General features: G+C 38.3%; 1 protein-coding gene across 1 annotated transcript; it reads left to right on the top strand.

The window, feature by feature from the left end:
- Nucleotides 1-1,526: 1,526 nt before the first annotated feature.
- On the top strand, nucleotides 1,527-20,480 carry ANXA1 (annexin A1). Its single transcript, XM_038403663.2, has 13 exons — nucleotides 1,527-1,666; nucleotides 4,080-4,159; nucleotides 7,159-7,252; nucleotides 8,109-8,203; nucleotides 10,325-10,438; nucleotides 11,558-11,648; nucleotides 12,500-12,579; nucleotides 13,617-13,673; nucleotides 15,112-15,205; nucleotides 16,073-16,168; nucleotides 17,558-17,616; nucleotides 18,582-18,704; nucleotides 20,086-20,480. Exons 2-13 carry the CDS (start codon nucleotides 4,094-4,096, stop codon nucleotides 20,140-20,142), a joined length of 1,026 nt encoding a protein of 341 aa, XP_038259591.1. The 5' UTR covers nucleotides 1,527-1,666; nucleotides 4,080-4,093; the 3' UTR covers nucleotides 20,143-20,480.
- Nucleotides 20,481-21,366: the final 886 nt, after the last annotated feature.

Genomic DNA, 21,366 nt, shown 5'->3' with positions numbered 1-21,366 from the left:
GGTTCAAAGCCTCCAATCCAGATGGAAAGCAGAAACTTATTCTTTCATTCTTAAAAAAGAAATAAACAACAGGGATAATCTGAACTTTCCATATTAGCTTTTATAGCTTCTGTTTTAAATTTAATTACAGTCCATCTCATTTAGTTCATGTCTCAGGTATCTGACCTGTTTGCCTCATTTCAGATATGAGTAATATCTATCAATATGCAAATTATAGATTTGGTGGCATTTCACATGTCTTCATACATTTCTTTAACAAACATTTCAAATTGTGTCCCACTGTATTTATTTTTGCATTGCATAAAGTATTTGGCTTATGTCTATTTCTCTCTTGATTGACTTGCTATTAGGTAATATTTTGCTAGTGCCTTATAAAAACACTGAATCACTGTGGGTTCTCTCGGAACAAAATCCCTACTCTTCCATCCTTCATGTACTTTCTTACTAAAGACGGAGCCCAAAACAGAACACACACAAATCTGAAAATATTCAAACTCTGGCAAATCTGTGAGAGGGATTTGAGGTCAAAAGCCAAACTTGTACATGGATATCAATTGCATTTCAATTGCATTATTTCATTTCAATTGCATTATTATCAATTATTTGTATTGCAGTAGGGTACCGGAGTCCCAGTCATGAACCAAGACTCCCTTGTGTTAGGTGCCTTGGAAACACAGAAGAAAAAAAGATGGTTCCTGCCTCCAAAGAGCTTATAAATAAATATAAAACAAGAAACAGGTGGAAACAGACAGACAGGGGATCATAAGGACATGAGACACTACAGGTCAGCAGGATAGGCAGTAGGCACAGCACACCAATTGCCTATTCATTGTAGCTGCTTCCTCTGTCTGTGTGCAGAACCAAATCCATCACACTTTGAAGTCCAGAGCTAAATCTGAATGTTGCAGCTCAGGCCCATTTGTTTGTTTAAAAATACTACTTATGGAAAGTCCATTAAACTTGTCTGTTTTCACATCTTGGTTCTCTAAAATGACCATGGCCAATATCATCACTTTTGCACCTAATAAGGTGTGAGATGGAAAAAATCATCTATGGATAGTGACCCATTTCTGCTCTAAGATCAACCCCAGTGAAGGCAAGGTTGATGGCCACCAGTTCGCATTGAAGACATCTGCTGTTCTTATCCCTTTCTCAGACTCCCTGCTAGTCAGACTCCTCAGACTGAAGTGCTGCTGCTTTCTGTCTTGATTTTTTAGCTGTACAATCAGATGTGTCAAAATGTGAAAAGATTAAGATTTTATTCAGCACTGAGTTTTATTTTTATCTCACACTGGTTTAAAATCTATTGACTTTAATGAACCTAGCCCAGTTTACACCAGCAGAGGATCTGACCCCAGAAGTGTTAAAAAAAAATGACAGTCTGGAGACATTTCTGTCATTCTTTCTTTCACTCTGAAATCTGCTCTTAGTTAACTCCAGTGAATGGTTTTGCATGGCATTTGTGTGTGTGTATGTGTGTGTTTTGGACAGAGTCCATATTTAGCCTTCAAACAAACATCAGCCAATCATTGGAGTTGTAGAAATATTCTCTGGTTGCTAGGTGTGGTCACCCAAGGGCTTTATAAAAATCACAAGCCTTAGGCTTTCCTCTTCTAGGCTGCAGCTTCCAGAGAAGTAACACTTTTTTAGCTGTGTGAAGCAAAAGGTATGCATTTTTTAGTTCTTTGTGGGTTTGTGTTGATTTATCAAACTTTAATAAATATGTACTACAGTACATTCACCAAATTATTTTGTGCAGTTTTCTGTAGATTGTGTTGGTTGGCACAGGCACAGATGGGTACTGTCATTTCTTAAAGTATTGCATTTACATTCAGGGGTGGGAACTGTCACAATTTTTCTTTACTTGAGGTACACAAGAAATCTTGCATAAATATTAAGGATTGGAGAGCACATTTGCTTGGAATTACCTGGTTTCTGTTTTTTAATGTGTTACCATGGAAAGCTATTTTTACAGCAAAACTATGAATAACAGGAAACTAATACCTTATATGGAAATTTAAAACTGCTTTTACTTTGACAATAGTTAGCTGCTTAAAAACAGTATTCATTGTTTCACAAACTTCAGCTATAAGTGAAAAAGAAACTTTATTGATAGTCTTAATGAGGAAGCCAAGAAAACAATCTGCTTTTATAATTAAACACTCATGTAAGAGCAACTTAGTATGAGTAAGTGCTGCAGAATCTGGTTCTTCATCTGCTCAGACTTTCCATTAATGTTTCCTCCATGGGTGTGGCTGTTTCTCTCCTCTCCGTAGTTCTTTTATGTCCCAAGGACAGGCTTTTCAAGCTTTTGATACATATAAGAGTGAAGCACTATTTCTTGGGTGTTGGCAGGAACATACAGGAGGCATGGACAATAGGTACACAAACACTTCTGATGTCTACACTATCAAAACTTTTTGCAAATGGGGTTCAACAACATTAATAGACTCTCTTTCAAGACCAACTTAGTGTGCTATAAAACCCATCATGCTGATTCATCTAATATAGTTCCTGGAGAGGCAAACCCGCATATGAAGTGTGCTATGCAAAGGTTTGGCCTGATGCCAATCTTACAGCAGTGTAAATCACAAGTAATCCCACTGAAGTCAATGGAGTATAAAAAACAATGTAAAATCAAATTCAATCTCTTGTTTTGTTTCCAAAGACAAAAATTAAAAAGTATTTGGCTGCTGTTTAATATTACTTTAGAGATTCAGTTTTTGGATAGTGGGACAAATTCTTGCCAGACTTCTGATAATCAGCCAAATAACTTGTCAAGTACTTATTAGAAGCAGGAAGAAATGTCTCTCCCCCGCCCCCCCATGGTACCTGCAGCTTGGCCACTTTTTCTCCCTTTCCATCTTGGTCATTTATAGATGGTGCCCCAGCCTGAGGTTGGGAGTGGAGGGAAGTTTAGGAGAAGGTACCTTTCCTTAGTGATCCTGGCAAGAGTCCAGCCAGCTTCTCCATTTTCTCTTGATAGCAAATTCAAATCCTCTTGCTGCTGCTCCTCTCTAGCCCACTTCTCCTACTAAATTAGGCTTTTCACACTCAGTAGTGTGCTCAGAGACCCTGGAAGTGTCTTCCAGCACTCTTGCAATCTTTTTTTATCACTTATAGTAAACTATCATGTTGCTCCAAACAATATACTTTGTTTAAACTGGGCGATAAGAAATTTCATCACATAGACTCATTTATTTCTTAATCCTCTGATTCAATTGAACAAACCAAAGTAAGGTATTTAATGCTTCCAGAGTTCTGTTTACCTTGTAGAATAAAGAAAATCCCGTGAATAGTTTACTAGAAGAAAATGGATGGATTTATTTGCCAAAATGTCTGCATGGAAAAGGGAAATGAAGGACTAGACTTTCTCCTGAACCAAGATCTGTTTGACATAGGAGGGAGGGAATCAGTTATGGCTACCTGAATCTCATGCCATATCTACTCAGCCTCGGTGGAAATTAGAGCAGCCTAGGGATTTATATCAACTACCTATGGTCCTGAATGGATCTTACACTGGCTGAAAATTTGCAGAGCAGAGCTGTGCTCTGACTGGCCTCTCCTTATCTGCATCACAACCTCTAGACCAGCTTAGCAGAAATCATAAAAGAATTAGAGGTTTATATGGATATGAAGAAGAAAAGTAACTTTTGAAAGGCCTCAAACCCTCAAAGCCAACTTCTAACTAATGGGTGGGGGGGTCAAGGAAGAAATTTTTCTGTGGGTTTCTTTCTCTTTCATTTGAAACTGCTGATACTGACCAATATTGGAAACAGGATGCCACACCAGTTGGAACACTAGTAGGATCCCCTCTGCTTCCAAAACATGTTCCAATAGCTAAGGCTCCATGTGAGCAATTGCTGAATGCCATAAGGGCTGCCACATATACCTCACACATTCACTCTCAACTCATTCTGCCTAAATTTGCAGACATTACTTAGCCTCCCACTATAGTCAACAGGAGTATAGCAACTCCAGGATTGGGCCTCTTGCTTACAAAATCCTTTGGGATGCCATGAGGATGAAGGTGATCAAAACCAAATTTTGTTTTCTAGAATTTCATTTTCTCCCTCTAGAAACTTGGGTCAATATGTCGATGGTGCAAGCATTTCTGAAGCAGGCCTGGTTTATGGACAATGAGGAGCAGGAGTGCATTGTAAGTACTGCAACCTCCCAAGAGCATAACTTTCACATACAAATGACTTTAGAAACACAGTTAAAAACATCAGCACAGATTGCCAAAATGTTGGAATCAATCTGTATTTTGTTATATACTTAAGGGATGAAATCATTCCTTATTTAAGACAATGAAAAAATTCTCATTAACTTATATTAACTCATTGGGGCTAGGATTTTACACTAGGTACTACTAGCATATGTCTATCATGGCAAGTCAGTATCAGATAACAGATATTATTCTTATTTACACACAGTAACGTCTAGTTTCCAGTTTGTATCCATCACCCATTTGGGCCAACCATTTCAGTAACTGTAATGAAATGTCGTTCTGTGTAGCCAGCTGTCATATATATAAAGGAAGGGTAACAACCTTCCTGCATCCAGTACTATAAAATCCCTTTTGGCCAGAGGCACAATATCCTTTTACTTGTAAAGATTAAGGAGCTCAGGTAACCTGGCTGGTACCTGACCAAAAGGACCAATAAGGGGACAAGATACTTTCATATTGGGGGGGGGGAGAAGAAAGGCTTTTGTCTGTCTGTTCTGTGTGCTTGCCGGAGAGAGATCAAGAAAGCAAGAAATCCAACTCCATTAGAAATAGTAAGTACTAGCAAGGAAATGCGTTAGTTTACTTTTGTTTTGGCTTGTGATTTTCTCTGTGCTGAGAGGAAGGTGTATTCCTGGTTTTCTTTTTGTAACTTTAAAATTTTTGCCCAGAGGGAAATCCTCTGTGTTTTAAATCTGATTGCCCTGTAAGATTAGCTTCCTTTCTAATTTTACAGAGGTGCTTCTTTTACCTTTTTTCTTTCTAATAAAGTTCTGTTTCTTTTAAGAGCCTGACTGATTTCTCTATTGTCCTAAGACCCAGGGGTTTGGGTCTGTGATCACTTTGTAACCAATTGGTTAGGATATTATTCTCAAGCCTCCCCAGGAAAGGGAGTGTAAGGGCTTGGGGGGGATATTTTGGGGGAATAGGAAGTCCAAGTGGTCCTTTCCCTGATTCTTTGTTAAATCACTTGGTGGTGGCAGCGTAACATCCAAGGGCAAAGAGTTTGTGCCTTGGGGAAGTTTTATCCTAAGCTGGTAGAAATAAGCTTAGGGGGTCTTTCATGTGGATCCCCACGTCTGTACCCTAGAATTCAGAGTGGGGAGGGAACCCTGACACCAGCCACTGATACTATAAAAAGCAAAGCTAAAACGAGTCCATCTGCCACACAAGGGAATATGGACACCTAAGACTATCAGGATGGAATGACATTTAAATAGGACACAGGGACTCCTAATGCCATGAAAATTTAAAAAATAAATAAAACAAACAAACATAGGAAGCCAAGAGTCTGAGACTAGTAATGTGAAGGAAGAACTGATTCAATCAAAGTAAGTTCTTTGTTCTCATGCAGATATGGTATGATTTGGATAAAAAATGATTAGGATGGGAAGGATCACTGAATATTATAACAAATGGGATCTCAGAAAATGAGTACTGGGTCCTAGATTCATCAATGATACCAGAAGGATTTGCAATATGGAAATGTGCTGCGTCATTTAAAAAAATTCTGATGATACAGAGATATGATACATTGTTGATACACCAAGGAGGATGTTGAGAACCTTCAAGATGACCAAGCTGATTAGGGCAATGGGTAAATGGATGTCAGTGATACACACCAGTGAGAAGTCACAGTATATGGAGAATGTAACATTCCTTGACGAAATAGGAGAGGAAAGGAACCTAGGAAAGATTGTAATAGTGTGAAGTTGGGAATTCTGGTCAGGCTCCTCTGTGCTGGCTGAGTTGTGCTCAGGGCAGATGATGGACTGAGGTGGCTTTTTGTGGCACCATTTTGTGGCACCCCAGTCCTGCAGCTTTTCTATCCAGGGACTGCCTGAGCACAGCAGCCTTCTGGCCAGACTTCCTTTTCACCAGCATGGCAGCCCCAGTGGCACCATTACAGCCTGGAATTCTTTTCATGAGCAGTTGCTTTGGTTCAAAAGATTCGCCATGGCAGCCAAAGTAAAATTAAATCATAGGGCATATCTGAGACCTTGGGGCACTGAAGTAGGCAGTGCTTCCTCTTAATGTGCCACATCTACCAACAATGATCCTAGTGCACGTTTATAGTATTTAATAGTATTAAGTACACGTGACTCTCCCTAGTCTAGCTTTGGCCAAATACATGTGTATATTAATTAACATGCACAATGATAAAATTATGGAAGTAGGCCATCAACAGTTGCTTAGTGAGATATCAGCACTTCAAGAATATTAAGTAGTTCATTTTGCCCTATGCATACAATGTATCCAGTGCACGTACACCTTGTTTTTTGTATCTTCTTCCTTAATTATTCACTTCTAAAGTTCTTTAAAATATACCCAGTAAAGAGAGAAAAGGCAAGAGATAAGACTGAAGACACCGAGAACAGATGATTAATTCTATGAAAGTTCAGATGTTAGTATTTGACCCGTCTGATGTAGTTGTATAGCGTGCTATCATACCTCACACCCAAACAGATTTGAATACCAATAGTTTGCACTTATATATTTTATTTCATCCTAGGATTTCAAAGTATTTTACACATTAATTAATAAAGCTTCACAACACCTCTGTGAGCTAAGAAACTCTTAATCTCATTTCACCTGTGGGTAAAATAAAGCATACAATGATTAAGTATGCTCTTACACTGGTGGTAACACACTGACTTCAGTGGAGTTGCTCCTGGTACACTGGTGTTGTTGGACCAGAAACAGATCCTATGTGACTTGCTCAAGGTCACACAGCAAGTCAGTGGTAGGGCTGGTAATTATATAACTAAATAGCCTTGTGCACTACTCTTTCCCTTCTTTAAAAATGGGGTTACATTTCCTTCTTTGATAATGGCACAGAGAGTACAGTTTTCCCAATTAGGAAACTCACACGAGCATCTTCTTGGCATAAAAATCGTCTCTGTGAAATGACCAAATTCTTTTTTTTTTAGAAAAATTCGAAGGGTGGATCCGCAGTCCATACCTACCCTAACTTCAATCCATCATCTGATGCTGCCGCACTGGACAAAGCTATAACTGCTAAGGGTAAGAAGAGTAAAAATATGACATACAATTACAGAATTAGGATTTTTCCCCAGGGAAGTTAAGAATGAATAACCTTAAATAAAATGACAGAACCAGAGGTAACAACATTCAGCAGAGAAAACTCATACATATCTAAAAGACTAGCGAGCTATCAAAACTACTGAATTCTGAATCAAATCAGATGGGAAAAACCTGAACGTTCTGATTTCTTAACTTTGTGTTTCAATTTCAGACTGTAACGCTGCACTAACGGTTCTTGCATTTATTGCACAAAGGGTAACAGTATTATAAATTTAATCTTTAGAGAACTGAAGGAGAATTTTATTACATGCCAAGTTAATGATTTTGATTTGATTCCCATAAAATGTCCCCAAGATTAAGAAGACATGAGTTTGCTGATACTGTGCTATGTGTTGTTTCAATTACTCTTTTGTCTTTAATGAATTTCACATTGGGCGCTTTGCCCAGAATATGACATTTTTTTCAATTAGGCTTACTGAAGTTAAACATGAGCATGATAGCTAATAGTAATTATTCTATTTAGCTATGGCCTAGTGTGGGTACTTCGCTCAGAACATTTCAGTGACCTTGTATATGACACCATAGCAAACACGGATTTCAACAACCTTTAAGGAACCTATTTATCTGCTTTCTTGGCTATAATCACAACTTAGTAAATTAATTACTACATTTTCTCCTTGGATAAATGTAAATATGTCTAGTAGTGTAAACAAGACAAATTTCAGAGAATATAATGTATAAATCATGATTTGATTACATAACTTAGAGAGACTGGCAAGCAAAATGGAAGGATTATGAAAATGATTTTAAAAGATTTGTTTTCCATCACTTTCAGGTGTGGATGAAGCAACCATCATTGATATCTTGACTAAAAGAACCAATGGACAACGCCAGCAGATCAAAGCTGCATACCAGCAGTCTAAAGGAAAGGTACAGTAACAACAAGGCTGTCTTTAATATGCAGTTTGAGTTTTTCAATATTTGCAGCTAGTCCTAACAGTCCATGCAGTTTTAGCTTCCCAAAACATAATATTAGAAGGAATCTTTTCTATGTAGTTGCTGAAGGCTGTGGCTGGGAATGATGATGTTGTACTGAAATTACATTGTAGGCTCAGATGCGCAAAGGCTATTAATCTTAATGGCCATCATCATTCTGAGGTAAAGTTCCAGGCTCTAATCCTGCAAATCATCAAGCATCTTAAAGTCCCAATGGACTCATTGAGAGCCATTGGGACTTGAGAGTTCTCACTAATACTTTGGAGGCATTTAGTACTTTGTAGGATTATGCTCCAACATAGCATGAGAGGAGCTAATGTGTTCACTTGTTATTGTGGGTATCTGTATGAATTGCCAGTCTAATAGTATATAGAAAAGCAAACATAAAGGGCAGGACTGTGGCTAACCCTTGTGCAGGTATACAGGGGGAAGGATGCAAGAAACCTTGTGCATCTTGCATAAGGGTAAGGTTGCCAACTCTCGAGTATTGTCCTGGAGTTGCCAGAATTAAAGATTAATATTTAATTAAAGATTATGTCATATGATGAAACCTCCAGGAATATGTCCAAGAAAAACTGGCAACCCTACAGAAGGGCCAATTCTAATCACAATATCTGTGCTTGGAGAACCAGAGGGAATCTCTCCATGTGTGCTCAGGATAGGAGTATCATTCCAAAAGGGGCAAGGAAGAGGCAGGATCATGGCCCTGCCTCACTGCTACACCAGCCCATTGAGTGGGTCTGGTGCACAGGCTGCTCCATCTTAGTGGATGTTACAGACTGCACCCTTACTGCCCCCGTGCTCAGGGGAGTTTGGGGATCATTGTATCTCCTTGAGAAGGGTGTAGCTCTGCACCTCCCTACAACAAACTCTCCACTAACTTTATTGTAAACTGAAATATTAAACAATCAACATACCTAAATTATTGAGCCTTTACATCCCCTGCTAAGTCACAAAGAACCCAGCAATCAAGGTACTCACCCTGAAGTGGCTTGCAGGGAACCACTAAGAAAACAGTTCTAATAAAGTGCCTCTTTTTGGTCTAGGTTTCCTGTCTTCCTGTTCAGCAAACCTCACTGTGGTTTACATAGCCTTACCCCGTCCCAGAGAGGAAGCCCCAGTTTTGCAGTTTTCTTATTTTATTAAGGCCTACGTTAAAACAGTTTCAAAGTCACAAAGAGCCTGGTACTTTAAGTTGTTAGGATCCATCTCACCCCTTTTTAAAACTAAAATTTAATTTTCAATTTCGACAACATGAAAGATTTTTAAAATGCTAAAAGCATATTCTCTAGGGACCTATGTACTCTAGTGACTGGTGGAGTATCAAAACTTAGCAGAATTCAGCAGATATTAACTACTGAATATAGTACTCCCATAGCAACCCCACTGATTTAGGAGGTCCTAACTTGCAGAACAGAGTTCCCCTGCTTGGTGTATCAATAAAGAGGTGACAGATTCTTAAAGCAATTATTAGAGGCTTGTTTTTGGGGTGGGCATAGGGCTATAATTTTTGCACACACTGAAATGTCAAGAACTACATTTAAGTTAGGAAGCATTGGTATATAGTATATGTGAAGATCCACTACTAATCCTAAATTTGCAATATTTCTCACGTCACTTGCCAGTGCTAAGCTTGTTGGAAAATCTCCATTTAAATAGGGTAGTTTCCAACTTCTTTATCCCTAACCAGGCAAACACAAAAGCCCCCTCTCCCCCCACCCAAATGCACTTGTAAGCAAGTCATGATCACAATAACAATATTAGCTTCTTGTAAGAACTAGAAAGTTTGCTTTGGCTTTATTTTGTCTTCAGTGCAGTATGCAGGAGAAAGAGCACTTCTGAACACTTTGTAATAGCTAGTTAAAGAATCATCAACATGAATAAAAAGCAGACAAAGCACCCCAAGCTTAAAACATGATTCTCAAAAATGGAAGGTGAATTTTTCCTAAGGTGCTCATGGGAGGTGGAATAGGATTACTCATTCATTTTCTGGGTACTTCTGAACTGTGAGTTTTTAAAGCTTGCCAGCTTACAATTGTTTATCCTTCCTTGTAGCCTCTGGAAGAAGCTTTGAAAAAAGCCCTCAAAAGTCATCTTGAAGAAGTCGTCTTGGCTCTGTTGAAAACTCCAGCCCAGTTTGATGCTGAGGAGCTCAGAGCGGCTATGAAGGTATGACAGTAAAATTTCAGCACAACTCCCAACTTAAAAACCTCTGCAGCTATCCTTGCTTATATTCTGCAGTTATATTCAGATTCTAAAATTGGTTGCAGTGCCAAATAAGAACACCAATAAATTCAAACTGTCAGACAAGAGTAGCATCTGTATTATTTATTTAAAAGTTTGTAAGATGCATCCATAGCTTGCAAGTGCCATTCAGTTAAAAGTATGAGCATGCATAGTTCTAATTTCACTCTCTGAAAACTGGACTATTTAATATTCTGGTGCAATAAAGCTAAGTTATCGATTTGCATCTGCTAAATAATTTCCTTTTGTTTGCTTTGTGACTATAATTATTTCATCAAGTTTGTTAACATCTGATTCTACTTGCATCAGTTCAATGTGTACAGTCATCTTGAATACTGTATTTGGTTCTTGAACAGTTCATTTTGTAGACTAAACAAGAAAAATTCCATGTAGAAAAAAAGCTTTCTGAATTGCCCCAGGTGAATTAGAAGAAGCACAAATGGCCCTCTCCTTACCTTTTAAAAAATATAACACCACCACAAAGCAGCAGAATGGACTAATTCTTTAAAGCTAAAGTTATAGTCAGGCCAAGTAAAAACTCTGATGGAGAAAACGTATTTAACGCTAGACATATGGAAATATAATCCATAAACGAAAGTTCAGTTGGCAAAGGCAGCCCTTGATAGGAGTTTAACAAATGGTGCTCTTTCATTTCTGTCATTTCCCTATAGCATTTATTAAACTACTATTTTTTTAAAAAAGGAATTGTATTTCCTTCCACCCAGTTTTCTTAGAGCAAGCCCTACCTATAAGCTGCTCAGTCTTTGTAATACCTGTCTCAGACATTAGTAGCATTAAGTATGATAAAGAGGAACTATAGTAAAAATAATTTATAGGATGGTGTAAAATTATTATTGTTTCTGATTTACTGGAAGGCTTGGCTCACTGTATATGGGCTCGCAGATGAAATAATCTTCCAAAAACTTATGCTTCTGTAATCAAGAACATTGATTTTATAGTTATCACGTGGTTCTGTGCTTCTAGATGTTGTGTTTCCCTAGTTATATAAGGTCAGACAAAAGTTGCTCAACCATTTTCCAACAGGGGCTTGGAACTGATGAAGATACCTTAGTTGAGATTCTGGCTTCAAGAAACAACAGGGAAATCAGAGAAATCAACAGAGTCTACAGGGAAGGTAATTCATAGGTTGTAAAATTACATGAATAGAACATATCATTGGGGAAGGAATAAAGGCATGTTTGGTCAAGCTGTTTCTCTCCCTAGTGTTGGTGATTTTGAAGCATCCATGGCCAATGCATCTGAGAAATTCCATTCCTGGCATTAAAAGTTTCACTCCAAAGCAGCAGGAGAGACCTTACTGTCCCCTGCTTCTTCCCATGTAAACCAGACTCCTTATGGAAAATGTGACTCAAGGAATTTATAAAAAGAGATGAAACCATCCCTCCCTTCTATGTCTTGCCCACATGCTCAGCGTTTAGGTGATCGCCATATTTGGGATTGGGAAGGAATTTTCCTCCAGGGCAGACTGGTAGAGGCCCTGGGGGTTTTTCGCCTTCCTCTGTAGCATGGGTCACTTGCTGGAGGATTCTCTGCACCTTGAAGTCTTTAAACCATGATTTGAGGACTTCAATAGTTCAGACATAGGTTAGGGGTTTATTACAGGAGTGGGTGGGTGAGATTCTGTGGCCTGCGTTGTGCAGGAGGTCAGACTAGACCATTATAATGGTCCCTTCTGACCTTAAAGTCTATGAGTCTATTCCCAAGGTTAGATATTTGGATCAGAATCCAGACTTCACAATTCATCTCAATTTATTAGTAAACAAACTAGAGAGAGCACATAAAAATTATTCAAAGACAGCTTCCTACAAAGATAACAATGGGACCCAAATCAAAATGACTAATTCCAATATTGATAAAAACACATATTTAAGTAGGAGATTTGGAACTGGAGGGAATATTTCTATAAATGAGATGAAATAATTCTTTAAATTATCATGGGATTTTTTTGTTATGGTTTTATTGTAGAGCTTAAGAGAGATCTTGCAAAAGACATTGCCTCAGATACATCTGGAGACTTCCAAAAGGCTTTGCTTGCTCTAGCCAAGGTATGCCATGTTCAAATACTTTCAATAAACTTTATTTTTAAGAAGGAGTTAATAGTCTTGGTTGAGCTGGTTAACATATGTGCATCAGCCAGAGAAACCATGGGGGACGTTTATTGCTTTTTACATGTTTACTGCTTTTTACTCTGTATTAACCCCCCTCCCACCAAAAAAGAAATCTTACTATGTGAAGCAAAATTTCTCTTTAAACAAGTTGATATTTAGAATAATGTTTTCATCCTACTAGACGTTACAAGAAAAATCCCTGATTTTTACTGGCCTCTGTTTGCTTTTAAACTTTTTCACATGATCAGAGTTTATAAGTATTTTGAAGGTAATAATAGAAGTGATAGAAATTATTTAATCTCAGAAGATGGCAAGTTAAACAGCAATGCCAAGAAATAGGAACATAAACCTTTCAACTAGATATTAGGAAATATTTTTAATAGTAATATAGCTGGATAAAAGCAGAGGGTGTGGAAGGTGGACAAATTGCCCTATATGCAGATATTTAAAAGCAGATTAAATAAAACAGTAGTGGACATGATATATAAAATCTTTCTGTAAAGTCAACAGGTATCAGACTCCATGATTCAGGGATCTGAAGTCACAATCTGTGTGAAATTTCCCCCCCCCAAAATGAAGAATTGAAATTTAAAATAGCAACGTGAAATAAAATCCTTGATCAGAATGAAAATTATTAAGTCTATCTTAAAATGAGTTAAGTGTCTGAATTTTTACCTAATGGTTAGATTCTGACACCCCTTATTTTATGGTGAATAGTACCTTACTTCACAAGTAGTCTCAATGAAGTTCCTATGATTATTCGAGAAATAAGGCACTACTCAAATCTGACCCTAAACAAAGGAAACCTGATTGGTTTGCATATGGTTTGATTTCATTCTTAGAGCAATCGACTTACCCATTGGAACTTCACCTTAGTGCTATCAAACTTGATGCTAAAATGGCATAATGGGAAATGGCATTCATTCCAGGGTTATATAAACAAAATGGTAACGTGAGAAAATGAATTTTTTTAGGGTGACCGAAATGAAGATGGCTGTGTGAATGAAGAGCTTGCTGACAGTGATGCCAGGGTAAGAAAAGGCTCTGCACTCTATTTGAGAAATGTTTTCTCTTGTCTGTTTTATTTCCATGCTCAACATAGATTGTAACAAGCACAATTTCTCTAGCTGAGGACATTATATAATCTGCTATACTGGTGTCCTCCCTACCCCACCCAAGATCTTTTATTAGTTTAGGGATTGACTGAGTCTATTTTCTTGGAGAATGCTGTTAGAATATGAGCAAGTATTGGTCTGTAGTGTGATTGATAAGTTTCCCATGACCTCTTCCTTTCATTTATAAAAACCAATACATCTACCAATTTCTGAGAGAGGAAAGAAGCGTACATGGGTGAGAAGAACCACCTGCACCATCCTAGCCAAAGGAAACTTGGTAGCACTCCCCTTTTTAGCTATAGCTTTAGCTTTGTAAGCATAGGCTTTTCAAGATTTCTTGATACTTATTTGTATGTCGTTACTTTAGATTTTAAAATCTTTTTTATGAAAGTTTAAATACCACAAAAATTTCCCATAGTACAGCTTCTAGATTAGTATGATTTTTATTATGGGCAAACACCCTGGCCAACAACACTGAAATAGCAGTCTATCCTGAGCTTTTTATGCCTGTAGGTAAAATCACGTCATCACTACTTTAATTCAAAGCTTCAAATTTGATATAAAGGTCAACTGGTTGGCCTCATTGTAAAGCTCAGTCCTGCAGTATGTGAGTTCAGTTTCCTAACATGTATTTGCTTTCAAACACACACATACGCATGTCTGAGAGGACAGCACATTCGTCCTTTACAATGGAAGGGGTACATTACAGCACTCAGTAGAATCTCTATAGGTCCATTTAAGTGCATCGTTGTTGGGCTCTGAAGGGAGTACTATTGCCAATTCCATGGATTTAGCCATGATAAAGGGGTCACATCCCAAAGGTGATTATAGTGGGTGGAGGATGCCTGAGAGCTGGGGAAAAAGGAAGAGGATGAGTCTGTTTTTTTCTGGTTTTCCATTAATGGCCCTCATGCAAAGAAAAGGAAGATCTGGTGTGTAGCTTTCCCATATTACATTTCTGTGGAATTCTTATCTGAGTTTATTTCTTATTTGGGTCCAGCAATAGAAAGCCAGTCAATCCTGTACTTTCCACATTGACAGCAGCATACTTCTCTCAGGAACAGTCCTGTTTAAAAATGTTTGGAAATGCCAAGCACAGGTGTCTAATGGCCTGTGAAACTATTATGACTTTAGCCAAGAATGCAATAACAGTGGGAAAAGCTAGGAATAATAATCCTCTGGACAAGTTTGTGGAATGTGAGGCATTCTATATTATGTATGGAATGTCCTTCGTCCTTGATGAAGACAGTGGTGCAAAGGCCTCTGTTTGGCTGAGGGTGACAGCATTAGATGTACAGTATTCCAGGTCATCTCATTATAAGGATAATATATAAACTTCTGTGCTTTACAATAGGCCTTATATGAAGCAGGAGAGAAAAGAAAAGGAACAGATATCAATGTATTCATTACCATCCTTACTACGAGAAGCTTCCCACATCTTCGAAGGGGTAGGTTGAATGAAGCTTTCGGCCTCAGGGGAACCGTATTTTAAAAATGCACCTCTTGTATATCTGAGTAACAGGTGTCAGAAGTATTGAAACAACTTAGGATGTGAACCAGTGCTTACTTGAAATCAAACAGTCTTTCCATTGACTTTAAAAGACATTGGACTGGGCCCCAATTTCTAAAGGTGCTATATCAAATACTGTATAATCCAATGAACAGAAAAATGCACATGAGAAAGTTATTTCAGCAAAGGCTTGAAATAAGTTACACTTATGAAATATATTCCCAATACATACATTTTGGATGCTGGTATACAATAACTGGTGCATAAAGTTGACATTTCACATTATGGGTTGAACTGCATCCCATTCTGAGGATCTTCTAAAGTAAGTGCAGTAGACGTGTATCTGTCTTAACTTGCTTTTTGGAGGACTGTTTGTGCTTCAGGGAACAATCCAATGCACTAAGTGACTGAGGTTAGGAAGACAATTCCCATATGAGCAGGTTATCACATAATTAACTATTATGGGATTTCTTGTCATTTCCTCTGAAGTATCTGATACTAACCACTGTCAGAGACAGGCTTTCGGGCTAAATGGGCCTGGTACATAACTACACTTTCCATCATGTGATCTAGTACATTAATTCCTGTGACAGAAGTTGGAAACTCAAAACTGCTGCAAGCTTTTCAAATTGTAGCTTATTTCCTATACTGTATATCTCTTGCTGATCTGATGACATCCTCAAACTGTTAGCTAACTGTCTACTCCATATGGTGGACATCAGAGAACTGTCTAACATTAATAAAATAAAGAGATCAAGAACATAGTATTTTCCCAGTTTTCACTAAGCTTGATATCCATGTCTAGTCTTTCAGAAATATACCAAATTTAGCCAACATGACATGAACAAGGCACTGGACCTGGAACTGAAAGGTGACATTGAGACCTGCCTGACAGCGATTGGTATGTAATCCCCCTTGCCAAGAAACTCATTGCTTCTCAACTGTGCTTCTTTCCATATTAACTGTATGAATGCCAGAAGTAAACTATTTTTCATTGCCCAATGGGAAGGGATCCTGGTCTCCTATTGTGTTTCATTAAAAACTAGCATGGCTACTGTACATGACAGTTTGGTATCTGACACTTTGGAAAGTTCAACTGGAAAAAATGGAGTAAACAGGAGTTATTTCAAATAAATAAAAAATATAAATTAATGTGTGAAAATGCACATTTCATAAACAGATGTTTTTCTTGAAATCCACCTATCAACTCTGATTCTCATTTGTACTAAAGTTGCTTTATACCTCTGGCTGTGTAAAAGGCCCAAAGAGCAAGCATAAAAGTAATTTAAACTCACTTTAAGGCTTTTTATTCTTCCAGAGAGGTATAAAGTTGCTCCAGTGTAAATACAAATCAGGGTTGTAGAGTTTTTATTCTCCACACTGATTTACTTTGCATTTTGATAAAATATTACAAATCATCCGCCTAAGGCACTTCTCAGGAGAATATCTTTGAAAAGAATCAAGGTAGATGTTTATTGTCACATGTCTGTTATTATGCCCTTTAAACTTTCTATCCACCACGAACGGTACAAATGATGGGAGCCTGGGTGGAGTTACAATACTGGGGACTGCCCTGTGGCTGACCAATCCTCACTCAAAACCTCACACCTCAGTGACTGAACATGGGTCTGGGAGTCAGGAGACCTGGATTCTATTTCTGACTTTGCCACTTACTCTTTGGGTGACTTGGGCAAATTGCTGATAGACAAGGCTATCTCCTTTCTAACATCTCCTGGGCCCACTTCAAAGGAGGGAGGGATGAGGCAAAACCATGTTCTCTCCACACACACCAGCTGGAGTGGATCTGGCCAGTGATACAGAAGAATTGCATTCTCTCTATGGTGTGATGAAGTGGGTGTGTCGCTTGTGCACCAGAGAGCTCCAGGAGACATTGAGACTTATGAATGCAAAGTGCTGCATAAGTGTGAAATATATTATTACTGTACTCCCAACCCAGCTCTGAGTGTTTGGTGCAAACATAACACACCAATTAGCTTTATTCCTTTGCTAGGTTAATTTGGGCACACACAAAAAATGGAAAAGTACAAACAACACCCTCTAAAATACATCATGATATTAGGCATATGATTGGTATAGTTAATTTATTCCAGTTTAGAAACATTATGCAGTGAGCAAACTGCTTCACTTTGCCATCTGAGAACTGGAGCATATTTCTTAACCTCGTGCTGGCAAATCCCAACTCAGCACTGACTACAGTACCCTTCCCCCACTTTGCATGTGTGCTTTACTTATGAGTCATATTTAACTCTGTCACATTGTTTCATTGCAGTGAAATGTGCCACAAGCAAACCAGCTTTCTTTGCAGAAAAGCTCAACTTGGCAATGAAGGTAGAGTATGCTGAAAAACTTTTGTTTGGGGAGGGAGAACTTTTTAATATAAGACGACAAACTGGTCCAGAGCATCCTGCCATGAAAAGCCCCTCAGGAGGAAGCCAGAGGGAAAAGAATTCAGTGAGTTTCCATACACTTTCCTGTCTGGTATAAGGGGCTCAGGGTTTTATCTCTATAGGAACTCATCTGCATCTACCTATCTACAATGGTCACAGTTAAAAAGTTAATTTGGTTTCAGTGATATTAACACTATATAAAATGGGGAATACTACTAGAACTGATAATGTCTCTACACCCGGAATGACCTTTAAGAGCATGCCAATGGAAGCTGTATCTATCTAGTAACTTATAAGACCTCATCACTGTAGAAGTTTGGAGATCACATGAGACCATAAGGGCCACTCTAATGAGGATGTTTCCCCATCCCCGTGGTTAGGAGTTTACTCACATAACTCCCATTAGCATTAATAGGAGCTATGCATGTAAACCCAATTGTATCAAGATGACAAGACACCTCGTGTTTTTATTTAATATAAATAGAGAACCTGTGCTTTCCCTGACATTGAAAATAAGTCAGATTTGACTTGTACCTCCACACACCAGAGGGAAATCTGCTTCTCTAGAGAACCCTCGCTTTAAGGAGCAGTCCAGGGCCAGCAGAAAGCAAAGGAGCCTTACCAGCATGTCTCCACACTGTCAGGGGGTTGAAAGGGGAGGATCTGAAGGCATCAGAAGCAGTGCAGGTTCTGGGGCCTTAGCCCCATGCTCCTTCAGACGGGAGTGGTCAGATGAATACACAGCTATTTTTGATTTATGTTGCAACAGTCCATTTGCCCCCCATTGTTTAACATGCAATTCCTTTTGATGTGAAAAATCATACAGGTTGTCAAAACAAACACGTACCACCATGATTTAAGAATAATGCTTTGTATGCCTAGGTAATCATGATTTATTTTTAACAGGGCTCTGGGACACACCACAAAACACTGAACAGAATCATGGTTTCACGTTCTGAGGTTGACATGAATGAGATCAAGGGCTATTATAATAAGCTGTATGGCATACCTCTCTGCCAGGCCATCTTGGTATGTTTTTCCTTTCAGCTGAAGCTATATCAATTACTGAATGTAAAACGTTATTGTAATTGGCTGGCTCAGGAAGCTGGTAATGGGCTTATAGCCATCCTTTAGGTCACCAATTTTAATTCAGGCGGGGTTGAAAAATAGTTACTAGCTGATGTCTCATCAGTGAAAATGGTGGTTGGACTGAGTCCTTTCCTGGTGGATAAGCATGTGTCACAAAAGCCATTGCAAATGGCAATATACAGCACTCTTTGGCAGTTTCAGCCCGGTGGCGAATCCGATGAAGTGAGCTGTAGCTCACGAAAGCTTATGCTCAAATAAATATGTTAGTCTCTAAGGTGGCACAAGTACTCCTGTTCTTTTTGAGTGAACATAGAGACTGAACTACTCTCTCCTCCTTAGCTGTGGTTCCACATGAGACTCAGTGGGAGGGCACGGTAGGAATGCTTACACTGCTCCTGTCTTTGCTGTAAGGATTCTGGGGATAGACAGAGTGCTCTGGTCTTCAGGGCTGCCAGTCTAGCACTTTTCCATCTCCAATTCTACAGCTGCATGCCATATAGTTGTAGCTATGTTGGTCCCAGGATATTAGAGAGACAAGCTGGGTGAAGTAACATCTTTTATTGAACCAATTACTGTTGGTGAGAGGGACAAGCTTTCTAGCCACAGAGTTCTGACCTGAAGAAGAGATTTGTGTGGCTGGAAAGCTTGTCTCTTTCTCTCCAACAGAAGTTGGTCCAACAACAGATATTACTTCATCCACCTTGTCTCTTTAATTCAACTACTGAAATTAAAAAAAATATACCTCTAAATAGGACAAATTAATATAGCATTGAAAAAAGCTGCTTTCCATCTAACATCTAAAATTATTTCAAAAGAAACCTATTTTAACACAAGTTAGGAATAGCCCATCTTAATATGGGTTAATTATAGTTTAAATAAACATTCATGTTAACTGATAAAGGAAGATTTTCCATTTCACCCATTGTAGAGAGGTTAAGGCACTCAATCGGGACTCAGGGTATTCTCAGCTCTGCCACAGACCTACTGTATCAACTTAGGCGAATCACCTAATGTCTTTGTGTTTCAGTGTCCCATCTATAAAACAAATCCTTTCTGGTTCCCACCATTGTCTATCTTGTCTGCATATGCTGTGATCCTGAAGACTTTCTCATGTGTTTAGTTTTATGCACTCTGAGTAGTCCCATTATCTCAGTGGGACCATACAAAGTTCATTGAGTTAATCACATGTGGCCTTAGTTTGGGAAAAGAACTGTCTCTCTTAGAAGGTGTATATACAGTGTCCAGCACAATGGGGTCTTGATCTTAGTAGGAATCTTTAGTCAGAACTGTAATAATAATTTTAGTGTTCTTAAATTGACAGGATGAAACCAAAGGAGACTATGAAACCATTCTGGTAGCTTTATGTGGTGACAACTAAGCTTCATGATGTTCTGATGCGTTCCAGCCTTGTTACCAAGTTTATCATTCCCTTCATCTCAGTTGTTTACAAAATATAACATGGCTTTAAACAGAGATGGATCTCTAGTTTGGAGTGTGGTCCAGACATGTACTATCTGGAAAATTTGTAGCCTGGAAAATGTATTTTGATATTACTATTCTGTGTGACATTATTAATCCCTTTTTTCTATTTATCCAAAACCAAAGAGTATACTTAAAGGTTCTATTGGCTTTAAAAAGATTAAGCATATACAAGGTACAGTTTTTCTCTGAGCTAGGCAAGTGTAACTTTACAAATAAAATTAACCTGTGAAGAGATCTAATATGTCCTTTATGGCTTCTGTACATTTTATGCCTGTTGTTGTTGCATATAGCATATGCGAATGAACAAGAATTTAAAACAAGGAGAAAAATTCAACAGCCTCCAGCAGCACGAGTAAATTCACAACATAGATAAAACAGAATTGAATGGGATTATATAAATGAGTCTCAGAAGCAAAACACAAGGTTAACTAGCAATGAAATGTATTTTTTTTAATGAAAGATGTCAGCATCATGAAAACTAATGCTGCTTCTGTCTTGCTGTCACCAATGGTGAAGGCTGTCCATGGGGAATGCTACTTAGATTCTTTTTCAAAATTCAGAACAAACATAAAATTGTGCCCTGAGCAAAGTTTTCACATATAAACAACTACAGTAGAACCTCAGAGTTATGAACACCAGAGTTACGAACTGACTAGTCAACCACACACCTCATTTGGAACCAGACGTAGGCAATCAGGCAGCAGCAGAGACCAAAAAAAAAAAAAAAAAGCAAACAGCACAGTACTGTATTAAATGTAAACTACTGGAAAAAAAAAAGAAAAAAGGGAAAGCAGCATTTGTCTTCTGCATGATAAAGTTTCAAAGCTGTATTAAGTCAATGTTCAGTTGTAAACTTTTGAAAGAACAACCATTATGTTTTGTTCAGAGTTATGAACATTTCAGAGTTACAAACCTCCATTCCCGAGGTGTTCATAACTCTGAGTTACATATAGTAGAACCTCAAGGCTGAACACAAAAAACCCCATGAATGGCTTGATGCTTCACTGTGTTAAACCAGTTTTATACGCGTATAACTCTTCAGTGGTGAAATATTTTATTTATTATTGTTATTTATATTGTAGTAGTGCTTAGGCCCATTGTGGTAGGTATGTTACAAACA

This window comes from Dermochelys coriacea, chromosome 5 (genome assembly GCF_009764565.3).
Source record: "Dermochelys coriacea isolate rDerCor1 chromosome 5, rDerCor1.pri.v4, whole genome shotgun sequence".
Taxonomy (NCBI): Eukaryota; Metazoa; Chordata; order Testudines; family Dermochelyidae; genus Dermochelys; species Dermochelys coriacea.
This window is presented reverse-complemented; position numbering and strand designations above follow the sequence as displayed.

Excerpts from the sequence above, each read along its gene's own strand:
- ANXA1 (XM_038403663.2), top strand. The coding sequence starts at position 4,094 with ATGTCGATGGTGCAAGCATTTCTGAAGCAGGCCTGGTTTATGGACAAT. Across the intron at positions 4,160-7,158 it reads ATGAGGAGCAGGAGTGCATT|AAAAATTCGAAGGGTGGATC; the intron begins GTAAGTACTGCA and ends TTTTTTTTTTAG. Across the intron at positions 10,439-11,557 it reads AGCTCAGAGCGGCTATGAAG|GGGCTTGGAACTGATGAAGA; the intron begins GTATGACAGTAA and ends ATTTTCCAACAG.